Here is a 20566-nt window from a genome sequence, read left to right on the forward strand (position 1 = left end):
ATATGGCTCCCCGAGGCCTCCAGGAGTGACTTATGAGCACAGAGCCAGGAGTAACCCTGAGCATCGCCGGGTGTGGCCCAGAAACAAAAATAAAAAGAGCCATGAGGGGCCCAGGGAGGGCCCAGGGGCTGAGGCTCAGGCCTGCATGTGCCGCTCTGGGCTGGATCCCTGGAACCACATGGTCCTCCCCGGGGGCTCCGGGGTGCACCAGGGGGTCCTGGAATCCCCGGCGGGGGGGGCGAGGTCGGGGGGGCACCTCAGGGCCTGGCAGGGGACGAGTCCCGAGCCTCAAGGCCCGTCTGGAAAGTGCGCTGTGCGGGGGGTGCAGGGTTTGACCCCCAACACAGATGAGCAAAGAGCTGGGAATAGCCCTGGGCACCACTGGGTGGTGACCCCAGACCAAACGCAAACTAAGGAAACAAACACAGTTTAATAAAAATAAGTACATTTGTTTTTTTTAAAAGTCAGAGGACAAAAAAGCCTAATGTGTAGAAGGGTCAAAATAGGCCTTTTTTCCATTGGGTTTTTTGTGGGGAGGAGAGAGAAGGAGAGAGAGGGAGAGAGGGAGAGAGAGAGAGAGAGAGAGAGAGAGAGAGAGGGAGGGAGGGAGGGAGAAAGAAAGAGGGAGAAAGGGAGAGAGAGAGGGAGAGGGATAGAGGGAAAGGAAGAAAGGGAGAAAGAGAGAGGGAGGGAGAGAAAGGGAAAGGGAGGGAGGGAGGGGGAGGGAGAGAGAGGTATGTAGAGGGCAGGGCCGTGTGCTGTACCAGGTGGCAGTCTGGGCGAGTCCCAAGCTCAGGGATCCACCCGGGGTCAGCGGGGCCCAGGGCAGCGCCCTACCCCTGTCCTACCCTCGGCTCCCCGCTGTGAAGGAGGAAGCACTCCAAGTGGCACGAAGTGACTTGGCAGGTGTCCACAAAGGTGACCCCCGCCCAGAGGTGCGAGGGCTGGAGCCCCTCCCCTCCCGAGGGGGTCCGAGTGACGCCGGCGTGTCCTGGGGCAGGGGTGTCGCAGGTGCCCGTGTGTCACCCAGCACGATTGCTCCGGGAGCAGCCGTGACCGCCTTCGCCACAGCTCCCGCGGCTGCTCGGAGGGAAGGCGGCGGGGAGGCGGCCACAGCCCTCTCCAGCCGGGACTTGCCGAAGCACATCCTCGGCCTTCCCGGGGAGGCGGGCGTGGCCGCCGGGCGCCAGCGTAGTGAGAAGAGCTCAGACACCCGCCCGGGACCTCAGCACTGCCCGGCCCCCAAAAGGCATCCTCCCTGCCCTGCCGGGTCAGGCAAGTCTCCTAAAGGCCTCCGAGGGCTCCGGAAGGACGATGACCTCGGGGCGTGGATGGCGGGGCCTGTTCCGGGCAGAGAAGCACTTGCCGTGATCCTGCAGAGCCAGGCGGCAGCCCACGGCCTCCAGAACACGGGCCCGGGCCCGAGGACGTGTGTGTATGTGTGTGTGTGTGTGCGTGCATGTGCGCGCGCGTGTGTGTGTGTGCGCGCGCGTGTGTGTGCATGTGTGTGTGTGCGCATGTGTGTGCACGTGCGTGCGTGCACGTGTGTGCGTGCGCGTGTGTGTATGCGTGTTTGTGTATGTGTGCACAAGCGCGTGCTCATGCACGCGTCAGTGTGTGTGTGTATGTGTGTGTATGCGCGTGCGCACTTGTGTGTGCGTGTTTGTGTGTGTATATGTGTGCACAAGCGCGTGCTCATGCACGCGTCAGTGTGTGTGTGTGTGTATGCGCGTGCATGTGTGTGTGCGTGTTTGTGTGTGTATGTGTGCACGAGCGCGTGCTCATGCACGCGTCAGTGTGTGTGTGTATGTGTGTGTGTGTGTGTGTGTGTATGCGCATGCGCACGTGAGTGTGTGTATATGTGTTCCCGGCCCTCGCCAGGCTCCGACAGGAAAAGGAAACCCCGTTCTTACTGTTCACCTGGATTCACACCGCGTGTTAAAGCCTCCGTTAAACCCACAGGGCCTTTGAATGAGAAGTTCTGTGCGTTTCCACCTGGGTTGATAAATGGAGCGTTTCCCCCACAGCACGGAGCACGCCCTCCCCCCACCCCGTGTTTGCCTTTCCTTGGGGGGGGCTTGGTGGGAACCTGTGGGGTGTTTTCCTTCACTATGGCCCCAGCCTCACGCCCCAGAGTTTTGACATTAGTTTTCTAGGCACACGGCCGGGCCTCGCCCGCCCCCTCCTCAGACTCACTTAGGAGATTCACTCCCGGTCGGTTCCCAGGCTAGAGTTGAAGGCCGGGGAGAGAGTTGACGGCTGAATGCGTGTTACACACACGGCCCCGAGTTCCACCCTCAGACCCGCCCCGGCCCCGGCACCGGAGTGAGTGGCCCTCCAACTCCCTGGGCCGTCCCGCTCGCCCAGGTTTAAAATTTTCTCTGGATGAAAATCTTTTGTTACGTCCCGGGAAGAGAGTTTCGCTCGCACATTGGCCAGACCAGAGGCGAGGACGCAAACGCTAGGCCCCTTTATCGCGAGCTCGAGCTAGGGTCCGAGTCTCGTCCAATGCAGTGGAGTCTTGACAAGGACCCTGACTCCGAATTCTAAGCAGCTTGTATAGGGTTTGGTTACACAACAGCGTTTTTTATTTTATTTACTTTTTTTGGGTCACACCCGGTGATGCTCAGTCACTCCTGGCTCATGCACTCAAGAATTACCCCTGGCGGTGCTCAGGGGACCATATGGGATACTGCATTCGAACCCGTGTTGGCCACGTGCAAGGCAAATGCCCTCCCCGCTGTGCTATTGCTCCAGCCCCAAAACAGCATTTTTTCAGGAACTGACAATATGTTTCCAATTCTGGTCCCTGTCCGGTCCCGTGACTCCTCTCCCTATACGCCCTCTCGGCTCGGCTGGGCGCCACTGCCCAGGCCCCCTGCTCTGATACGCTGCCACCACGGGGCGGTTTACCCACCCAGGGTGATGGACTTGCTGATGGGGCAAACCGAGACTTAGGCCTGCTGAGTTTCAGTCTTAAAGTGAAGACTGAATTCACTTAAAGTGAATTCAGCCTCAGTTTCCCCATCACCCTCTCTAATACACTGGTTGTGCGATGCCGTTGGAACTCACACTTCACATTTGATTGAACTGTTCTTTTTCCGTCCCTTCATTCTCGCTGTGCTGTTTGAACCAGGGGGATTTGCACACACACATGTGCATGCACGCACACACACATACACACACACACATACTAGCGCCCTTCACACATGTGCTCGCTGGGGGTCCCAGCTCTGGCCTTGGTGCTCGCACTTACTTGGTTGTGCGTTGGTGACCGTGTGTGCGGGGAGCAAGCTTGCGGGCAGGTGGTGTCACCGAGCCTTCCCGGCCTCCTCCCCCTCCCTGGTTTTGTGCCAACTCCCATCTCCCGGGCCGTAAGACTCGGTTCGTCTCCACCGTCTTGGGCTCGGGCTCTGAGATGCCGCTGAATGCTGCCAAGGCTGTGAGGCCACAGTCCACAGCTGCGGGGGGGTGGGACGCTGAAGCCGAGATGGACTCGCTGCCCCCTTCCCCTCGAGGGCCGGGTCAGGGTCTCTGACGGGCGCAGAGCCGGGCGCCGGGCTCCCTTGGCCTGGTCCACCTCCCTCGGCCTTCCCTTCGCTTCTGTCCTTCATAGAGCGAGGTTGGGGTTGAGGCCCAACGTTGTGTGTTGTCTGTGCTCCGGCCACAGAGGCTGCACTCAGGGCTGACTCCTGCCCGGCTCAGGGCTCGGCCCCGGGCGTGTGGTCCTCACGCTGGGCCGTCTGCGGTGCTGGGCATCGAACCGGCTGCGTGCAGGACAAGAGCCCTTTACCCCCCGTGCCGTCTCCCTGGTCCCCAAGAGTGACGCGTTTTACTCGGGAATCCCTCCGGCCTCCAGACGGTGAAAGTTGTGTTTTCACAACTTTCTGTCTACACACAGAAAGGGCCTGAGCACGGCAGGGAAAACTTGGCTTCCAGCGTCGCACGAGGTGTCAGAACCGGGACAGCAGCCACTCGTCTGCCTCCTCCCGGGAGCGGAATCCCCCCTGGGCCTGGTTTCCCCCTTGGGCCTGTGCCTTTCCTCGGCTTCCTCCCTCCCCCTCTGTGCTGCTTCTCCGCCTGGGGGAGCGCCCAGGGCATCCACACCAAAGCCCCCGTTTCCCCCATCACGAGCAGCACCCGCGAGTCTCTTTCTTCTTTCGGGAAAACGTGCACCGAGTCGTTACCGCAGGGCAGGGCAGGGCCGGGTCCAGGGAGACCCCAGCCCCAATGGTGGCCAGAATCTTGAGAGCATCTCGCCCGAGTGCTGCTGTGTGTGGCTACGTGTCCCTGCCCAGGGCCCTGGCACGGCGCGTCTTTATTCCAAACCCTTTCATGCCCCCCGCAGCCGAGATGGGAGATGGGCCCCTCCCGGTCCTCTCCCCAGCCAGCCTGAGCTGCCCTCTGGAGGGGTCTGTCACCATTAGCCGTGCTCTAGAGGAGCCTCTTAGCTGGTTCCCGGGCGAGCACTGCATCCGTCAGCTGACCGGGTGGGTGCTGGGGCAGGGTGCTCCGACCCCCTCCAGAAACCTGGACCCCCCAGTGCCGCAGCCAGGGAGATACCAGGGAGGGGGTCTGGCCGCCTTTGGTCTTCCGCTCTGGGCTTCTAGCTTCCCTTCTCAGGGATGAGCTGGGGGGTGGGCGTCAGAGAAATAGGACAGGGGCCGAGATGCTTGCCTCGAGTGTAGCCAACGGCGGTTCAGTCCCCGGCACCACAGGGTCCCCTGAGCTCTGCCCGGCGCTGCCCCGAAGGCCCCACGCACGGCTGGAGTGACCTGGCTGACCTCTGCCCTGGCAGGGCCCGGGCGGGCGTGGCTGAGACTTTTTGGGGCTCTGGAGCCCCCACTGGGCAGGACAGAAGAGGGTCCAGGGTCGGGGGTGGGTTGAAGACTTGGGCAGCTGGTGTGGGTGGCATGAGGCGTCCTGCACTGACCGTGCCCCCTGGGTGCAGCCAACAGGAGCCGCCGTCAGAGGCCAAGGGAGGGTGTGTTCGGCGTGCAAGGGGGTGTCCACACACGGGACACAGCCGGGCTGATTCCACATGGAGCCTCTTGCCCCGGCGGGTTCGAGGAGGCTGTCCCCTCGCAGGGCAGCCCCTGGCCGCTCTGGACTCGGGTTCCATTCTCTCTCAGCGGCTTTCTCTGCTGAAAAGGGGGGGCGGGGCGGGCTGCACCCGGGCAGTCTGGAAGAGAGGGAATGTGTAAAAGTCCAGGCTGGGACGTGGGAACCGGAAGGGGCTGGGGTGGGGTGGGGTGGGGGTGGCGCCCCTCCAGGCTCCTGCTTCGCTCACTCGAGTCTCGGGGGGGTTTAGTTGCCGCGTTCAGTGGAATGAAAAGGATTGGTCACGTGACGTGGTCCTGGGCCGCCCGAAGTCCTGTTTAACGAATGTTCTTAAACTGTGAACGTGTCAGGTAGACGCTGGCTCGGGCAGCGAAGGTTCCCACCACGGCCTGCCACTGTGCGCCTGGCCCGGGGCCTCACCGTGTCCCTGTCCCCCGACCCCCAGGCCAAACCACGGCCCTGTCCCCCGGTTTTTCTAACTTCGGATGTAACGATTCCCAATTAACCGACCAGTTGCTCGAACTGCTTTGAGACTCACAGCCTCACTGTCCTCTTCCTCTGTGTGTGTGTGTGTGTGTGTGTGTGTGTGTGTGTGTGTGTGTCGGGGGGTGGTGCCTTTCCTCTGTCCTGGGGTGTGGAGGAGACCTTGTCCAGGAAGGGGTATCTGAGGCCCCAGCCAGGCCTTGGGGGGGTTCAAGCTGCAGTACCTGCACAAGAAATAAACACCCCAAGGAGGGGTTGGAGCCATAGCACAGCGGGGAGGGCGTTTGCCTTGCACGCAGGAGACCCAGGTTCGATCCCCGGCATCCCATAGGGTCCCCTGAGCACTGCCAGGGGTGATTCCTGAGTGCAGAGTCAGGAGACACCCCTGAGCATCGCTGGGTGTGACCCAAAAAGCAATAAATAAATAAATAAATTTAAAGTAAAAATAAATATCCAAAGAAACAATGGTTTCAGCTTCAGACACGCTGGCAGTGCCCCTAGAGGTGAGACGCTTCGTCCCCAAACCCGGCTCGAAGAGCCTCAAGGAAGCAGCTGCTGACAGCTGTCACAGCCTGTCCCCGTCGGGGTGAGGCGGGCAGGGTGGTACCTCCAGGAAGATGCTGTACCCCACGTTTTCGAGCTCTGATTCGATCAGCCACGTGTCCTTCCAAAAGGAGGGCGTGGGGGTCACAGAGGTCCTGTGTGGCCGAATCCCACCCAGGCCGAGCCAGCGGCTCCGAGCGGGAGCACTGTGCCGGGAGTTCTCCCACAGACAGGAAGTGTGGGCTGCAGGGAGGCGGGAGAGAAGGCCAGGTCCTGTCCTGCCTGTACAACACCGTGTGACCCCAGGACCCTGTGCCCATCTGCAGCATACGCGGGGCTGGCCCTGGGGGACAGTCCCCTCCCACGCTGCCCTCTAGTCTACAAAAGTAAATCCCGTCTGGCTGTTTTATCGCGTGTTCACTGGTGGCACAGAGAGACACAGTATTATTGGCCCCAGACCTCCGCCTCGGTTACCTCGAGTGTTCCCTACACGCGAGAGCAGATGGCATGTGTCAGGGAGGGAGGCGGGACGGCCAGCAGGGACCGAGGGATGGGAGGAGGCGGCGAGGTGCGAGCTCGCAGACTCAGAGGCTGGGGTTTGGGGTTCTGTGGATGCATAGGAGTTTTCCTGGTGAGTCAGAGGGAAGTGGGCGTGTGCAGCCAGCACGGAGCAGGCGGGCACTAGGCATGTTCCGACAGTTTGGTAGGAGTGTGAGACATAGGACAGACGAGAAGCTGAGGGCCAGGGTGGGGAGGACGGCAAGTGTCGGGCTGCGGGGGTTGGGGAGGCACGAGGACCACCGGGGACAACTCTGTGGGGGCCCCTGTGTGGGCACTTCCCTGAGGTCACTGAAGCCCACAGGGTCCAGGAAAGGGCCGTGAGGGCAGCGGGACCCGCGGTCACCATCCTTGTCCCTGGAACCGCATCTCTGGGCTGCAGGGGTCAGTGGTGGGGCCGCAGTTCCCTCCGCCCCAGATGACAGGAAGGCCTTCGGCTGACTCAGCAGCAAGACGGGCCTTTCTCCTGCCTCAGCAGGGCAGGAGGGGCCAGCATGAGGCCTCCGCCAGCCCGAGTCCTGGGCTTGAACCCAGCACCACCACACGAAAATCAGTATCATTAGTGTATGAATAGCAATAACCTAGTAACGAAGAAGGGGGAGATCTTTAACACACGCCCAACCAGTGTGTGTGTGCATGTTGTGTGTGTGCATGTGTGTGTGTTCATGTGTGCATGTGTGCATGTGCATGCACGTGTACACGGGCATGTGCGTGTTCCTGTGTGTGCATGTGCGTGTGTGCATGTGTGCATGCCCGTGTACACATGCATGTGTGTTCCTATGTGTGCATGCATGCATGTGCATGCACATGTACGCGAGCATGTGTGTTCCTGTGTGTGCATGTGTGTGCATGTGTGCATGCGTGTGCATGTGCCTATGTGTGCGTGTGTGTGCATGTATGTGCGTGTGCGTGTGTGCATGTGTGTGCATATGTGTGCATGCGTGTGCATGTGTGTGCATGAATGTGCCGTGTGTGCCTGTTTGTGCCTCTGTATGTGTGTGTGTGCGGTGCTGGGAACAAAGCCCACGGCCTCCTGCCTGCACAGGGCAGCTACTGTCCACCGCACCTCACCCCTGTTCTTTCCAGCGGAATCGGGGGGCAGAGAAGAGAAGCCTTGTTCCCAGGCGGCCGGGCGCGGAGGTGGCATGGCGGATCCCAGCTCAGTGCTCTGCGGGCTGGGGAAGTGCAACCCAAAGCCCAGACGCAAGCAGCCTCCTTACTGCTGTTCCGCGCCTGTCCTGGGCACTGCTGTGGTGTTGGCCGAGCCCGGGGCCCCCCGTGTGCCAGGCGTGTGCTCGGCCCCTAACGCCGTGTTCCCGCCTGGAGTGAGGCGACACACCCAGGTGACACGCTGGCTGCCTGGGTGACGCTCCTGGCGGGGCAGGGAACAAGATGCTCCCCAGGTGGCCTGTCGGGAGGGGCGTGTGGCCCGGTCAGCTCCCCAACCCTGGACCCAGCACCCTCTCGGCCCCGAGCTCCGGCCTCCCACAGGGAAAACCCTAAATCGCCGACGAGTGACCTGGCGGGGCACAGAGCTGCAGTGCCCTGTGGGTGTTGTGTGTGGAAGGAGGTGGTACCCGGGAGGGGAGAAGGTTCCAGAACCTCCTTCGGGGACTAGAGAAATAGTGCGGTCAGCAGGGCAGTTTTCTTGCATGCAGCCAACCAGGCTCGGTGCCCAGCACCCCGTGGGGTCCCCGGAGCCCCGCCAGGAGTGACCCCTGAGAGCAGAGCCAGGAGTCAGCCCTGAATACGGCCAGGTGTGGCCACACATGAAACACGGACAAGAAGAACACTCGAGCATCTGTATGTGGCCCCTGCTCCCGCCAGCCGAGGGGGGGCGCTGTGCGTGGCCTTCGGGACCCGTGTTCTTGCTGGTGCCTTCCCGCCCACGCACCTGCTCCCGACCTGGCCCCTGGCCTCGCGCTCACCCCCCGCCCCGAGCCGTCCGTCCCGAGCAGCGGCCCCGTCAGCTGAGGGTCATGTTGTCCGTCTGACTGCTCTGGTTTTCTGGGCCGGGGGCCGCGTTCCCGCGCCTCCGTTTCCAGCACGGCAGCCTGTCCCGGAACTTCCTGCACAGGAAGATGTAGATGAGCGGGTCCATGCAGATGTTGGTGGCCGCCAGGAAGAGCGTGCTCTCCTTGGCCAGGTAGAGCCGGTCCTGCAGCCGGCAGTCGGCGCCGCCGCCGCGGGTCTGGCTGCGGGTGTAGGGCACGCGGGCGAAGTGGAAGGGGGCGAAGCACACGAAGAAGACGGCCACCACCACGAACACCTTCCCCTCCACCTTCTTCTGGCCCCGGCTGTCCCGGCCCTGCGCCCTGCGGTGGGACGCGTAGACCTTCCAGGCGATGACGGCGTAGAAGAGCAGCATGAGCGCCAGCACCGTCCAGAAGATGGCCTGGGACACGTCATTGACCAGCTGGTGCCAGGCCAGCCCGCGGGGCCCCTTGAGGGCGGCGCACTTGCGCACCGAGGCCGGCGTGGCCTCCCGGTCGGTCAGCACCATGTTGGGCAGCGAGAGGGCGAAGAGGAAGGCCCAGGCGAGCGCCGAGACGGCCCGGGCGAAGGCCGGCCTCTGCACGGAGAACTTGCCGAAGGGCCGGAGGATCTTGAGGCAGCGGTCGAAGGCGATGAGGCCCAGCAGGATGATGGCCGCATACATGGCCTCGTAGAAGACGATGGCCGAGAAGCGGCACACGAAGGCCCGCAGCTGCCACGGGCCCAGGCGGGCGTCCGAGAGGATCTTGAAGGGCAGCGTCAGGGCCATGAGCAGGTCAGCCACCAGCGTGTTCTTGAGGTAGACGATGAAGGTGGAGCTGCTGGGGATGTGCAGGAAGACCCAGAGGGCCAGGCCGTTGAGCAGCAGCCCCGCCAGGAAGAGGGCGGTGTAGGCGGCCGGGAACACCAGCTGGGCCACACGCGCGTCCCGGGGGCACCGCTCAGACCCGTTGAAGCCCCTCGGCTCCGAGGTGTTCACCGCGGCCTCCGACGCGTTCATGGCATCCGAGGGCAGCGCTGGCGGAGAGACACGGACAGGGGATCAGGCGGAGGCAGGGGCACGGGGGTGGGGTGACCGTGCCCCCCCCGCGAGGCCCTGGGTTTGGCCCTGCAGAAATGTCCTCCCTGGCCCCCACCACAAATACAGGGGTGGGGGGGCAGCGGGGATAATGCAGCAGGGAGGACCCTTGCGTCGGGCACTCGTCTGGCGCACGGCCGACCACGCTCGGTTCCTCGGTACCACATGCAGTTCTCCACGCCCTGCCAGGAGTGAGCCCGGAGCGCGGAGTCAGGAATAAGTCCTGTGCGCTGCCGGAGGGTCCCCGGGACAGAAACCCTAAACCAGAACCAAAATCGACAATGCAGGGGCCGGAGAAGTAGCTCGACCCGTGAGGGTGAAGGATTCGCATCGAGGAGACCCCGAGCTTTGAGACCTGGTACCAGGTCCACTTACCCCTGTCCCCCCTCGCCTCACCCCAGCACTAAGCAGAAGTAGCCCCCAGGCGCCAACACGTGTGTCCCCAAATTCTGCCTCCACTGCCATCACACACACGAACACACACACACACACACACACAAACACACACACACAGGCGTAAAGCATCTCGTGTTTCCAAAACAATATTTTTTGGTCAAGACTTGGGCTTGTCGCATATTCAGATCTTGCCGTGTTCACGGTTGGGAAACCTCGTGTGATTTGCGACTTCCATGCACTTAAGCAATCCGAAAACCCTCGTCTCGTATCTTGATATTGTGACACAACCCCTTACGTTCCCACGCAGCTACGGTCTGTGGACTGTCCCTCTGAACGCAGCCCCCCTCCCCCACCTCCCGCCAGGACCCGCCTCCCTGACCGGTCCGTCCACCCCCGACAAGACGGGCACTCACCTGCACCCCGGGGGACATCCAGCTCACGGCCGCCTGCTGGGACTGTCCTCCACGCCGTGCCGCAGGGCCAGGGAGCAGACACCCTTCTGCTTTCTTATAGCCGGCCGCTTCCTCTTTGTTGGGCGTGGGGGCGGGGTGGGGGGTTTTCTTGCCAGAAGTCTCTGTTCGTTCAGACTTGTGGGCTGCCGTGTCTCCCGGGATGCTCGCCCGTCCTCGGAGGGGCAGTTTGTCTTTCTGTTTTCTTTCCTAAGAACTTCCCCTCCTTTCCCATCCCTGGGTGTGGGCGCAATGACACCGCCGGCTCCTCCTCGCAGGTTCTCCGGGCTGCCGAGGAGGAAGGAAAGAGCCCCATGTTCCGACTGAGGAAGTTGGAATCTTTCAGAACCCTCCCCGGTGCCTTTCCTGATGGCTTCCCTAGCACCCCTGGCCCGTGAGGGGGGCCCGTTGCTTTCACGGACGTTCATCTTCGTCTCTGAGCCTTTGGGCTTCATTCCTTTCCCCTCCGCACCCCTCTTGTTAATTTCTTGTTTTATTGGAGTTGAGCTAATATGATTACAACAGTGTTAACCTCTGTGCGTTTGTTAACCACCTTACAGCGCTGTCTTTCACCAGCTCCGAAGTGCCCGGGACGGACCCGCCACCTCGGTCCATATGTCAGTCCTTACCCAGGGCTAGGGGCTCGCGACTTTTCTTCTGTACATTGGGTCTAACGACCTTGTATTCAGGGGCTGGAGTGGGGTGCAGTGGTAATGTGCAACCCCCTCTCTTTCTCCCTCCCTTCCTTCCTCTTTCCCTCTCTCCTTTCTCCTTCTGTCTCTCTCTCTCTCTCTCTCTCCCTCTCTCTCTCTCTCTCTCTCTCTCCTCTCTCTCTCTCTCTCTCTCACACACACACACACACGCACGCCTGCGACAAATTTCACGTCCAGAATAGTGCTGGCAATCAGTGAAGCACGAATTGTGGCCCGCCCCTCTCAGCGAGCCAAGGAGCTCAGATTCCCACGGGGACACATCAACAGCAACTGTCTGCGGGGCTCTCCCCTGCTTCCCCTCCTGTGTGCGAGGTGTGGGGTGCCTTGAGGAATCTCTCTCTCCTCCCTCGCGTGCCCCAGAGGGGAAAGGAGAGTGTCTGGAAGTCTCTTCCGGGCGGAAGAGGGGTGTTTGCGGCTCTCCTGGGCATTGTTCTGCAGGGGGAAACCGACCGGGATCTTTGGGCGGGCCCCCTGCTGGACGCCGGTTCCCGTTTCTTGGTGTTTCTCGAGGTGCCCCACAGAGTCAGACCAGACTGTGGTGTTGGGTTGCTGCAGAATCTCGAGGTGGCTTGGCCCGGGGTGCCACGAATAAACGTTCCGTAGCCTGCTGGCCACTGGAAGCCGGGCAGGTGTGGGGACCCCGTCCTGTGCGTGGGGGCTCCCTGTCAGGGGCACCCACGGGATAACCTGTGGGTGACCTGAACCAGTTGGTTCATGAAAATCCAGAGTCCCCATTCCTCTCTAGACTGCTGCAGCATAGCAACACGTACTTTTTTAAATCTGTCTTTCTTTTTTTTCAGGGTGTGGGGGAGGGGGCACACTGAGCGATACCCAGGGGTCACTCCTGACTCTGCCCTCAGCAGACCGTATGGGATGCTGGGATCCAATGCAGGTCGGCCGCCGGCAAGGCACGCACCCTCCCCGCTGTGCTACCATTCTGGCGCCTCAACCTGTGTTTGTGCTGATGTTGGCGTCCTCAGAAAGCAAAGCTACAGAGAGATGATACTGTGTGAGGAGTGCGAATCCAGCCCCTCCCCCCCACACAGTAGCCCACATCCCCCCCCAGAGGAATCTTGGGAATACTTTCACTTCAGACAAGGGGAATTCTTCAGATGGAAACGGGAAAGTACATTTTGGGTCTCTTTCAAAATGCTCGTGCGTGAGAAACTCTCAAAAGAGGAAGTAACTTCCGGTGTCTCATTCTAGGGTTAAGGAAATGTTTTTGTTTGTTTCTTCCCTTTTGGTATCACGCGGGGGCTCGGACCCAGGGCCTCACACATGCAAGGCGAGTGCTCTGTGGCTGAGCTATCCCCCGGCCTCTTGAAACCATATTTCTTAAATTTATTTTTAATTTTTAATTTCTTTTTTGGGGGGAGGAGTCACACCCAGCGATGCTCAGGGGTTACTCCTGGCAGTGCTTGGGGGACCATATGGGATGCCGAGGATCGAACTCGGGTCGGCCACATGCAAGGCAAATACCCTACCAAATACTGTACTATCACTCCGGCCCCAAAACCATATTCTTTTCAATCAGGGAGGTTTCCAAGCCCTAGCCCTCCTGATGCCCGTGGCATAATGGGCACCTACCTGCTTCTGCTGAGGGCAGCTCGGCCTTCCTCGGGGCCTGGGGCAGCTGGCCTCTGTTCTGTCGGCGACCCTACGTGCCTCTTCACAGTAGAGATGAATCTCACGGCCTGCTCTGTGGAGCAGGAGCCGAGGGAGTCACATGAGTCAGCGGCCTCGCATCTCGCCTGTGGCGAGGGGAGTGTCAGACTTTCCTGCTAAAGGTAAAAGTGGTGGAATTCCACTCAGGGCTTGTGGAGAATGCTACCCACAAGCAAGGGGCTGGGCGGGGCAGCAAAAGGCCAGACACAGAGAAACACATTTATGGGCCCCCTCTATGGATAATTGGCTACTGATCTTGATTTTCTTCTATCTTAATGCCTCATAAGCTGCCTTTTTTTAAAAGAAAAAAAAAAAGATTAGACTCTATAGTAACCACAGTTAGACTGTTACTAGTGGGCGTTTTGTTTATTTTCAGCTGTTTATTTTATTTTATTTTTCCCTATTAAGAAACAAGTTCCATGGCCTGTACATGGTTCCTGTATTTTTTGTGAGCTTGTTCCTATTTGTTTATAGGGTGTGAACTACAAGTGGAAGTGCTGGGCCAAAGCTGTGTGTCAGAGGGGCCGAACAGTACTACAGCCTGATGGCTATGCCATGCACACAGCTGACCCCTGGCATCCCATGTGGTCCCCCGAGCACCACCAGCAGTAATTCCTGAGTGCGGAGCCAGGAGTAACCCCTGACCTGAGCATCATCAGATATGACCCCAAAAAAAGCCAAAAAAAAAATTTTGAAAATAACCATGCATCAAAGTATCAGATATTTTCTCCCAGCTTTCTAGAAAGACCCCTGCAGTTTAATTTCACCAAGAATGGCTTTCAGTTCTCTTGGGTCAGTGCCAGGTATGTAGGACAGCGGGTAGGGCTCTCGCCTTGGCACACAGCTGACCCGGGTTTGATCCCAGCATCCCATATAGTCCGCCAGGAGTGATCCCTGAGCACAGAGTCGGGAGTAAGGCCTGAGCCCATCTGGATGTGGCCCTAAAGTAACATAAATAAATAAAATTTCTTAGTTCATGCTCTGTAGGCTGGCGGCCCCGAGGACAATCCCTGGCACCTCGGGGCCCCCAGCACCCCTGGGAGGGGCTTCTTGGCACTCTGTGAGCAGTAACCCCAAGGTTCTGCTGGGTGTGGGCCCCAGATAAAGCACAGAGATTCTCTTCAGCCGAGAAGCAGGTGGAAGGACAGAAACAGCAGCACGGAAGCCAGGGCCTCTGAGTCAGACCATCTTGGTTGCTAGAGAGGGTCTGTATTCTTGGGCATCGTCCTCCTGCCATGGCGTTTCTCACTGAAAGCCTTTCTTTTCTTGCTCTTCCCAGTTCTCAGGAAGCTAGTGGTTTCTCTTGGCTGGCTGACAGGGAAGGGCAGTTCCCCATTTGTGGGGCGTCCTGGCACCTCCCCCCCCCCCCCGTGCCCACAGCAGTGCTCACCTTGGTCCACACCTGAGTCTGTGTGTCTGTGTGGGTCCTGCACAAAAGTGCCTGGGGAAAGAGCACCTGGTGGGGAGTCGGGGGGGCGGGGAAGGTACCAGCCCTGCTCAAAGTGGAGCCTCAGTTAATAAGGAAAGTGAAAAGGCCTGTCCCGGGGGCGGTATTTGTAAATATTTTGAGTTTTGCAACCTTCATCCTAACTCCCAGGCGTGTTCTTTTTTTTTTTTTTTTTTTTTGCTTTTTGGGTCACACCCGGCGATGCACAGTGGTTACTCCTGGCTCTGCACTCAGGAATTACTCCTGGCGGTGCTCAGGGGACCATATGGGATGCTGGGAATTGAACCCGGGTCAGCCGCGTGCAAGGCAAACGCCCTACCCACTGAGCTATCGCTTTTTCCTGAAAATCAGCCCCCGTCAAACCCCGGGGTGAGGCTGTGTTATACTCGCAAGCTCCTGTCCTCCAGGCGGGAGAGAGCCCCAGGGGCTGAGTACAGGTTTTGCACAGGAGTCCAGCCTTGTCCCGCCTCGGTCCCCAGCAATGCTTGGTCCCTTTCTTGCCCAGACAGGAGTGCCCCCCCCCAAGTGGCCCCCCAGGTGAGGAGCCTCGAGCCACCCAAACTAAGACTGGGCGTGGGCAAAACCCCCACGACAGAAACAAAAATCCAGAAAAGCCAAACCAACAAAAGCAGCTCTCCTGTCCGTTCAGCTTGGTTTTCACAAAACTCCCGTGCGGCTTGGGAATGATTTCTTCCGATAGTTTCCCCCGCTGGCATCTGACAACATCAAAACCTTCCTGAGGCCGCTGCCTGCTGGAGAGTGTATGAATAAGGAATTGGAATCCCTTAAAGGCTATGATATATGCATATGAATACAGGATAAGGAGCATATGAATACAGAATTGACCACTAAGTGTGACTTCGAGTTTTATGAGCCGTTTTCATGGTCTCTGAAACCACAGCTAATCCCAAGCACTTTACAGGGTTGTTTTTTTTTGGTGGTGTTTTTTTTTTTTCTTTTTGGGTCACACCCAGCGATGCACAGGGGTTTCTACTAGCTCTGCACTCAGGAATTACTCCTGGCGGTGCTCGGGGGACACATGGGATGCTGGGAATTGAACCCAGGTCAGCTGTGTGCAAGGCAAACGCCCCACCTGCTGTGCTATTGCTCCAGCCCCCAGCACTTTACAGCTCTTTGACAAAAGTACCATAACTACTAGTGGGTTTCTTTCTTCCTTTCCTCCCTCCCTCCCTCCCTCCCTCCCTCCCTCCCTCCCTCCCTTCCTTCCTTCCTTCCTTCCTTCCTTCCTTCCTTCCTTCCTTCCTTCCTTTCCTCCCTCCCTCTCTCTCTCCCCCTCCCTCCCTCCCTTCCTCCCTCCCTCCCTCCCTCCCTCCCTTCCTTCCTTCCTTTCTTAGGGGTCACAGCCAGCAGTGCTCAGGGGTTTACTCCTGGCTCTTCACTCAGGAATTACTCCTGGAGGTGCTCAGGGAACCATATGGGATACCAGGGATCGAACCCAGGTTGGCCCCCTGCAAGGCAACTCCCTCCCTGCATCACTCTGGCCCCAGAAACAGCAGAATTCTGCTTCTCTCTCTCTCTCTCTCTCTCTCTCTCTCTCTCTCTCATGGCAATTGTCAAGCCAGTGGGTTTGTTAGAGGGGAAAGATGAAGTGAGGGGGATGGTGGTCACCTCGGGGTGCTGTCATCGGGCTGGCCTAACTTGCTTCCACTCACTCCCCCGACTTGCCTGGGTCCGGGGAAACCTGCCCTTCGTTTGTCCCAGATGCGAAACAGGCCGGTCAGGTCAGCTCTGGCCCAGCTGGAACACGTCTGTTTTCTTAGCCATGCCCACACACACATGCAGACGGCACCCGTGTGAACTGTGTCTGCGGCAGAAGCAGCTGCTGCTTTTATCCCCCATCAGGCAGAGATGGGGAATAGGCGTCCTGGGGGCGTGGGGGGGGTCTCAGACGCATCTCCACCAGCACCCGCTGTCTGAGGCAGCTGCATTCCCACCGATTCTGTTCCGGGGCTCAATGGGCCCAACCGGGCACTGAAATGTGAGTCAGAATCCCACTGTGGGGCATCAGAGTAAATTTGTCATCAAGTACAGTGAGCTCGTGTGTGTGTAATGCAGTTCCCCACTTTAAGCTCTTGTACACACACACACACACACACACACACACACACACACACACACCCCTCATCCCATCCCACTTAGGTTTTGGCTCCTGGGTTCTATTTGAGAATCAGCGCTGAGGCTCAAATAATTAAAAAAGAAGTGACATCATCATCCAAAGTGTGTGACATCTTTTCTGAAAAATACAGAAGGAGGCTTGTGTGGAATCAGATGCCATGGCCATCCAAACCGTTTGGTCATTAGCATGGGAAATCACTGAGGTGATGTCACTTTTGGGAGAGTCTCTGCCCGTGGGCAGGGCGTCAGATGGAGCTGGCTGGATTTCCCTCGGTGGGTTTGGTGAGTGCGGGCGGAGTGTGCCGGAGGTAAGCTGTGGGATCTAATAGCTTGCAACAAAGAAGGTCTATCCAAAGTGTGGTTTAGAGTTTAATGTGAATTTTCTGTTGCATACACAGGTTAACAGACCGTTCAGAACTTTCCATCATTTTGCAACAACCGTTCTGCTGTGTAATAATGTTTCCTGGCATTCACTGCTAGACCATTCTGGTATTAAACTGTGGGCAACGTTCATTGTCCCAAGACACAGGTTGTTCCTAGAAACTAGTTCATAAAAATGTCACCGAAGGTAGTGAATGTACTCAAGTTGTCACAATATTAGTAAAACTGACTTCTCTAGTGTTAGGAAATATTCACGCTTACTTGGTATTATGTGTCATACGAAGAACTCTTTATACATACAACCTCATTCACCATTTCTACACTTTTATAGGAAAGGTATTTTTTTTAATTAAGTCTACTTCTTACCGAAAATTTAAAATTTTCCGTATGATCAACTAGCATTCCAATTTCTTTAAATTCCTGAAGTTTACGCGAGTTACTGAGAGTTAGTAGTTACTGTTTTCCCGACATGCCCACAGCCCCGGCCCTGACAGCTACATTACATTTTCAGGAGGAGCTGCACAAGAGGTCAGCATTTGGTTAGGGGGCTGGGATTGGATATGTGTCTCCCTAAGCTGAATTTTTTTTTTTGCTTCGGAGCCTTTGATCAAACGTACTGTCCCCGGTGGATCAGAGCGAGTTGACAGTAGCGTGACGGCCAACAATATAAGTCGTGACAGCAATAGACGCTATTAGACGGTTACTCATCTCGCCAGACTCTGCAAGTGAGGAGTTCTGTGGGAGTTCGGCCCCCGGGGAGCTGACCGTCCACTCCCCCCAGGGCCTTTAGACGCTGGAACCAGGGGCTCACGTCTGTGGCTGTGCAGTGTTTCTTCCAAGAGTCGTGGCTCTTAGCTGCGCCTTTGCTGGTCGCTGCACGGACAGGCTCCTGAGCTCCTTTGGGGGTCGGGGTCCGAGCCGTCCATCGCCCATAGAACCCTGCCCTGGGTCTCCCATGAGTCTACATGGGTGTCTCTTCGCTCGGGTCCCCCCGGTGCTGTCCTTTTTTCCGGTTCCCTTGGGGCGGGGCCGTGGCGGCGCCCCTGAGCATGCTCACCAGGGAGTTTTTGAAGGACTTGCAGAGGAAGAAGTAGATGAAGGGGTCGAGGCAGGCGTTGAGGGACGTGAGCCAGAGCGTGCTCTCCTTCAGGTAGAAGAGCGTGTTCTCGGCCGCGCAGTCGAAGACGTCCCGCGTCTGGCTCAGCGTGTAGGGGATGCGGGCGAAGTGGAAGGGGACGAAGCAGACGAAGAACACGGCGATGATGATGAAGACCCGGACGTTCACCCTCTTCCGGGGGGGCTTGCCCAGGCCCCTGGTCCTGACGTAGGAGCGGTACAGCTCCTTGGTGATGAGGGTGTAGCAGACGATGACGATGAGGAAGTTGATCCAGAAGATGACCTGGCAGATGTAGTTGACGATTTCGTGCCAGACCAGCCCGAACTCGGTCTTGAGGAAGGAGCACTTCTTGATGTTCCTGTCCCGGGGCCGCTTGCTGGTGAGGATCATGTTGGGGAGGGACAGCAGGAACATGAAGGCCCAGATGACGGCCGAGAGGATCTTGGCGCCCAGGAGGTTTTGGGGGTTGGCGGTCTTGAAGGGCCGGGTGGTCTTCTGGTAGCGGTCGATGGTGATGAGGCCCAGGAAGGAGATGCTGATGTACATGGTAAAGTAGAAGACCACCGAGGTCACCTGGCACACGAAGGCCCGCAGGGGCCCCGCGCCCAGCTTGGCGTCGCTGAGGATCTTGAAGGGGAAGGTGAGGATCATGAGGAGGTCGGAGATGACCGTGTTCTTCAGGAAAATGATGAAGTTGGACTTGCTGCGGATCTGGAAGAAGATCCTCATGGCCAGGCTGTTGGTGACCAGGCCGACGACGAACAGGACCGTGTAGAGCAGCGGGAAGAGCACCTGGGTGACGTTGTAGTCCCGGGCGCACAGGCTGGCGTTCCCGGGGGCTGCCGTGAGGTTGTCCATGGCTCGGCTGCGCCTGCGGCCTGCGGAAGGAGGGAGGACGGGGTTAGCTCTAGTCCCCATGAGCGGGTTCGGCTGTCCCCTCCCTGTGTAACTGTGGCAGACGCTTGCTCGGGAGAGCAAGGTGGCCAATGCTCAGGCCCGAGAGTATGGCATCTCAGGATGCTTCCCCAAGGCCGGAGAGACGGCGAAAGTGGCTGAGCACGTGCTGTGCGTTCAGGCGGGACCTCGTGTCCCCTGAGCACAGAGCTGGGAGCAGTCCCTGGCATCGTCAGATACGCCCCTCCCCCACTGCTTCAAACACCCCCTGCCCCCAAAAGAATATTTCACCGGAGTAAATATTCCACCTTTAACAAAGTAAGGATGGTCCAGAATACTGTATTCATATGCAAGTATGGATACTTGGCTTTTTAAAATTTTTTTTGCTTTTTGGGTCACACCCGGCATTGCTCAGGGGTTACTCCTGGCTCATGCACTCAGGAATTACTCCTGGTGGTGCTCAGAGGACCATATGGGATGCTGGGAATCGAACCCGGGTCGGCCATGTGCAAGGCAAATGCCCTACCTGCTGTACTATCGCTCCAGTCCCATACTTGATATTTTTGATTGGTTGGATGCTGGCCTTATAGGTTATTTTTGATCTTAGGCAAAAGCTCATGCAGATATAAATGGCTAGCATATATTTGCATGGGATAATGTAATATGTATATCATTTTGCACACACACACACACACACATGAAGAGAACCATTTGGGCTAAGCATTAATTCCATGTTGCCCCCCCCCAGCATTTATTTATTTCTAAATGTGGGGAACAAACATGAGAAATGCTTTATATCAATATACACAGAAGAATTGAAAAATCACTAGTCATCTGTGGGTGCTCTTTGTTACAAAATATCAGACCTTCATGCCCCAGAGAGTAGAAGGATGTTACCATACTCTTGGCATCCTAGAAGAGATCAACTTTGCAGTGCTTCTGCTTTTATTCAAGAGTCACTATTCCTGCAATGTTCATATTCCGTGTCGTCTATTACCTTGACTCCAAGGTTGAACGGCTCCAAGGACAAATGAGGGATGATTGCATGTTTTATTTTAAACATCATTTAGTGTGATTTTTGTCTGGGGTTTTGGGTCTGTCTCTGGTACTGGGGATGGTGCCTCATACATGCAGGGCAAGTAAATGCTCCATCATTAAACTGTGGTCCCTCCCTGTTTGCCATTGAAAGTGAAAGTTGCAGAGGCCAGAGAGTGAGTCAGTGGGTAGAGCTTTGGCCTTGCATGCATCTAAACTGAGTTGAATCCTAACACTGCAGAGGGCGCCCTGATTCCCTGCTAGAAGTGATCCCTGAATGCAGAGCCAGGAGTAAGCCCTGAGCACCAATGGGTGTGACCCCCCTAAAGAAGAAAAGAAAAGAAATTGGAAATAAATTCCTAGCATGTCAGTGACATCATTCACATGGAAGTTAGTGAACTGGACTGGAAGGGGAACTGTCCATCGTAAGTGGACACTGGCTCCAGTCTGCCCCCTTGTCCATTCAGAAGCAAATGCTGTTCCAGCTTGCAGACCTTCAGCCCAGCGTGTCCCACCAGTGGCCTTTCAAGGGGGGGGATTGCCCTTGGGGTATTCTAAGGGGGCTTGAAAATCACATAAATGGGGGCCACGGCAGTACACTTAGAGGCCACCTCA

At 57.8% G+C, this 20566-nt stretch overlaps 3 protein-coding genes across 10 annotated transcripts in view; 1 reads left to right on the forward strand and 2 right to left on the reverse strand.

Annotated features, from left to right (window-relative positions):
• MED12L (mediator complex subunit 12L) overlaps positions 1-20566 on the forward strand; it is a 262569-nt gene that overhangs the window by 165276 nt on the left and 76727 nt on the right. The window lies entirely within an intron of this gene.
• Positions 8463-12962, reverse strand: P2RY13 (purinergic receptor P2Y13). Of its 2 annotated transcripts, XM_055129731.1 has the most exons (3): positions 12864-12962; positions 10528-10851; positions 8463-9657 (listed from the first exon to the last, which is right to left on the reverse strand). In XM_055129731.1, exon 3 carries the CDS (start codon positions 9638-9640, stop codon positions 8612-8614), a length of 1029 nt encoding a protein of 342 aa, XP_054985706.1. In that variant the 5' UTR covers positions 9641-9657; positions 10528-10851; positions 12864-12962; the 3' UTR covers positions 8463-8611. The 2 variants fall into 2 exon arrangements, with proteins under 2 accessions (XP_054985706.1, XP_012791610.1); XM_012936156.2 differs by lacking the exon at positions 12864-12962 and having other exon boundaries at positions 10528-10900.
• The window catches only part of P2RY12 (purinergic receptor P2Y12), a 49031-nt gene continuing 45355 nt past the window's right edge, over positions 16891-20566 (reverse strand). For all 4 annotated transcript variants that reach the window (XM_055129726.1, XM_055129728.1, XM_055129727.1 and 1 more), the window contains exon 3: positions 16891-18900. In XM_055129726.1, coding sequence (XP_054985701.1) covers positions 17867-18900 — 1034 coding nt within the window. In that variant the 3' untranslated portion in view covers positions 16891-17866. The remainder of the gene's footprint in view (positions 18901-20566) is intronic.

The sequence above is a fragment of the Sorex araneus genome, chromosome 2 (genome assembly GCF_027595985.1).
Source record: "Sorex araneus isolate mSorAra2 chromosome 2, mSorAra2.pri, whole genome shotgun sequence".
Classification (NCBI taxonomy): domain Eukaryota; kingdom Metazoa; phylum Chordata; class Mammalia; order Eulipotyphla; family Soricidae; genus Sorex; species Sorex araneus.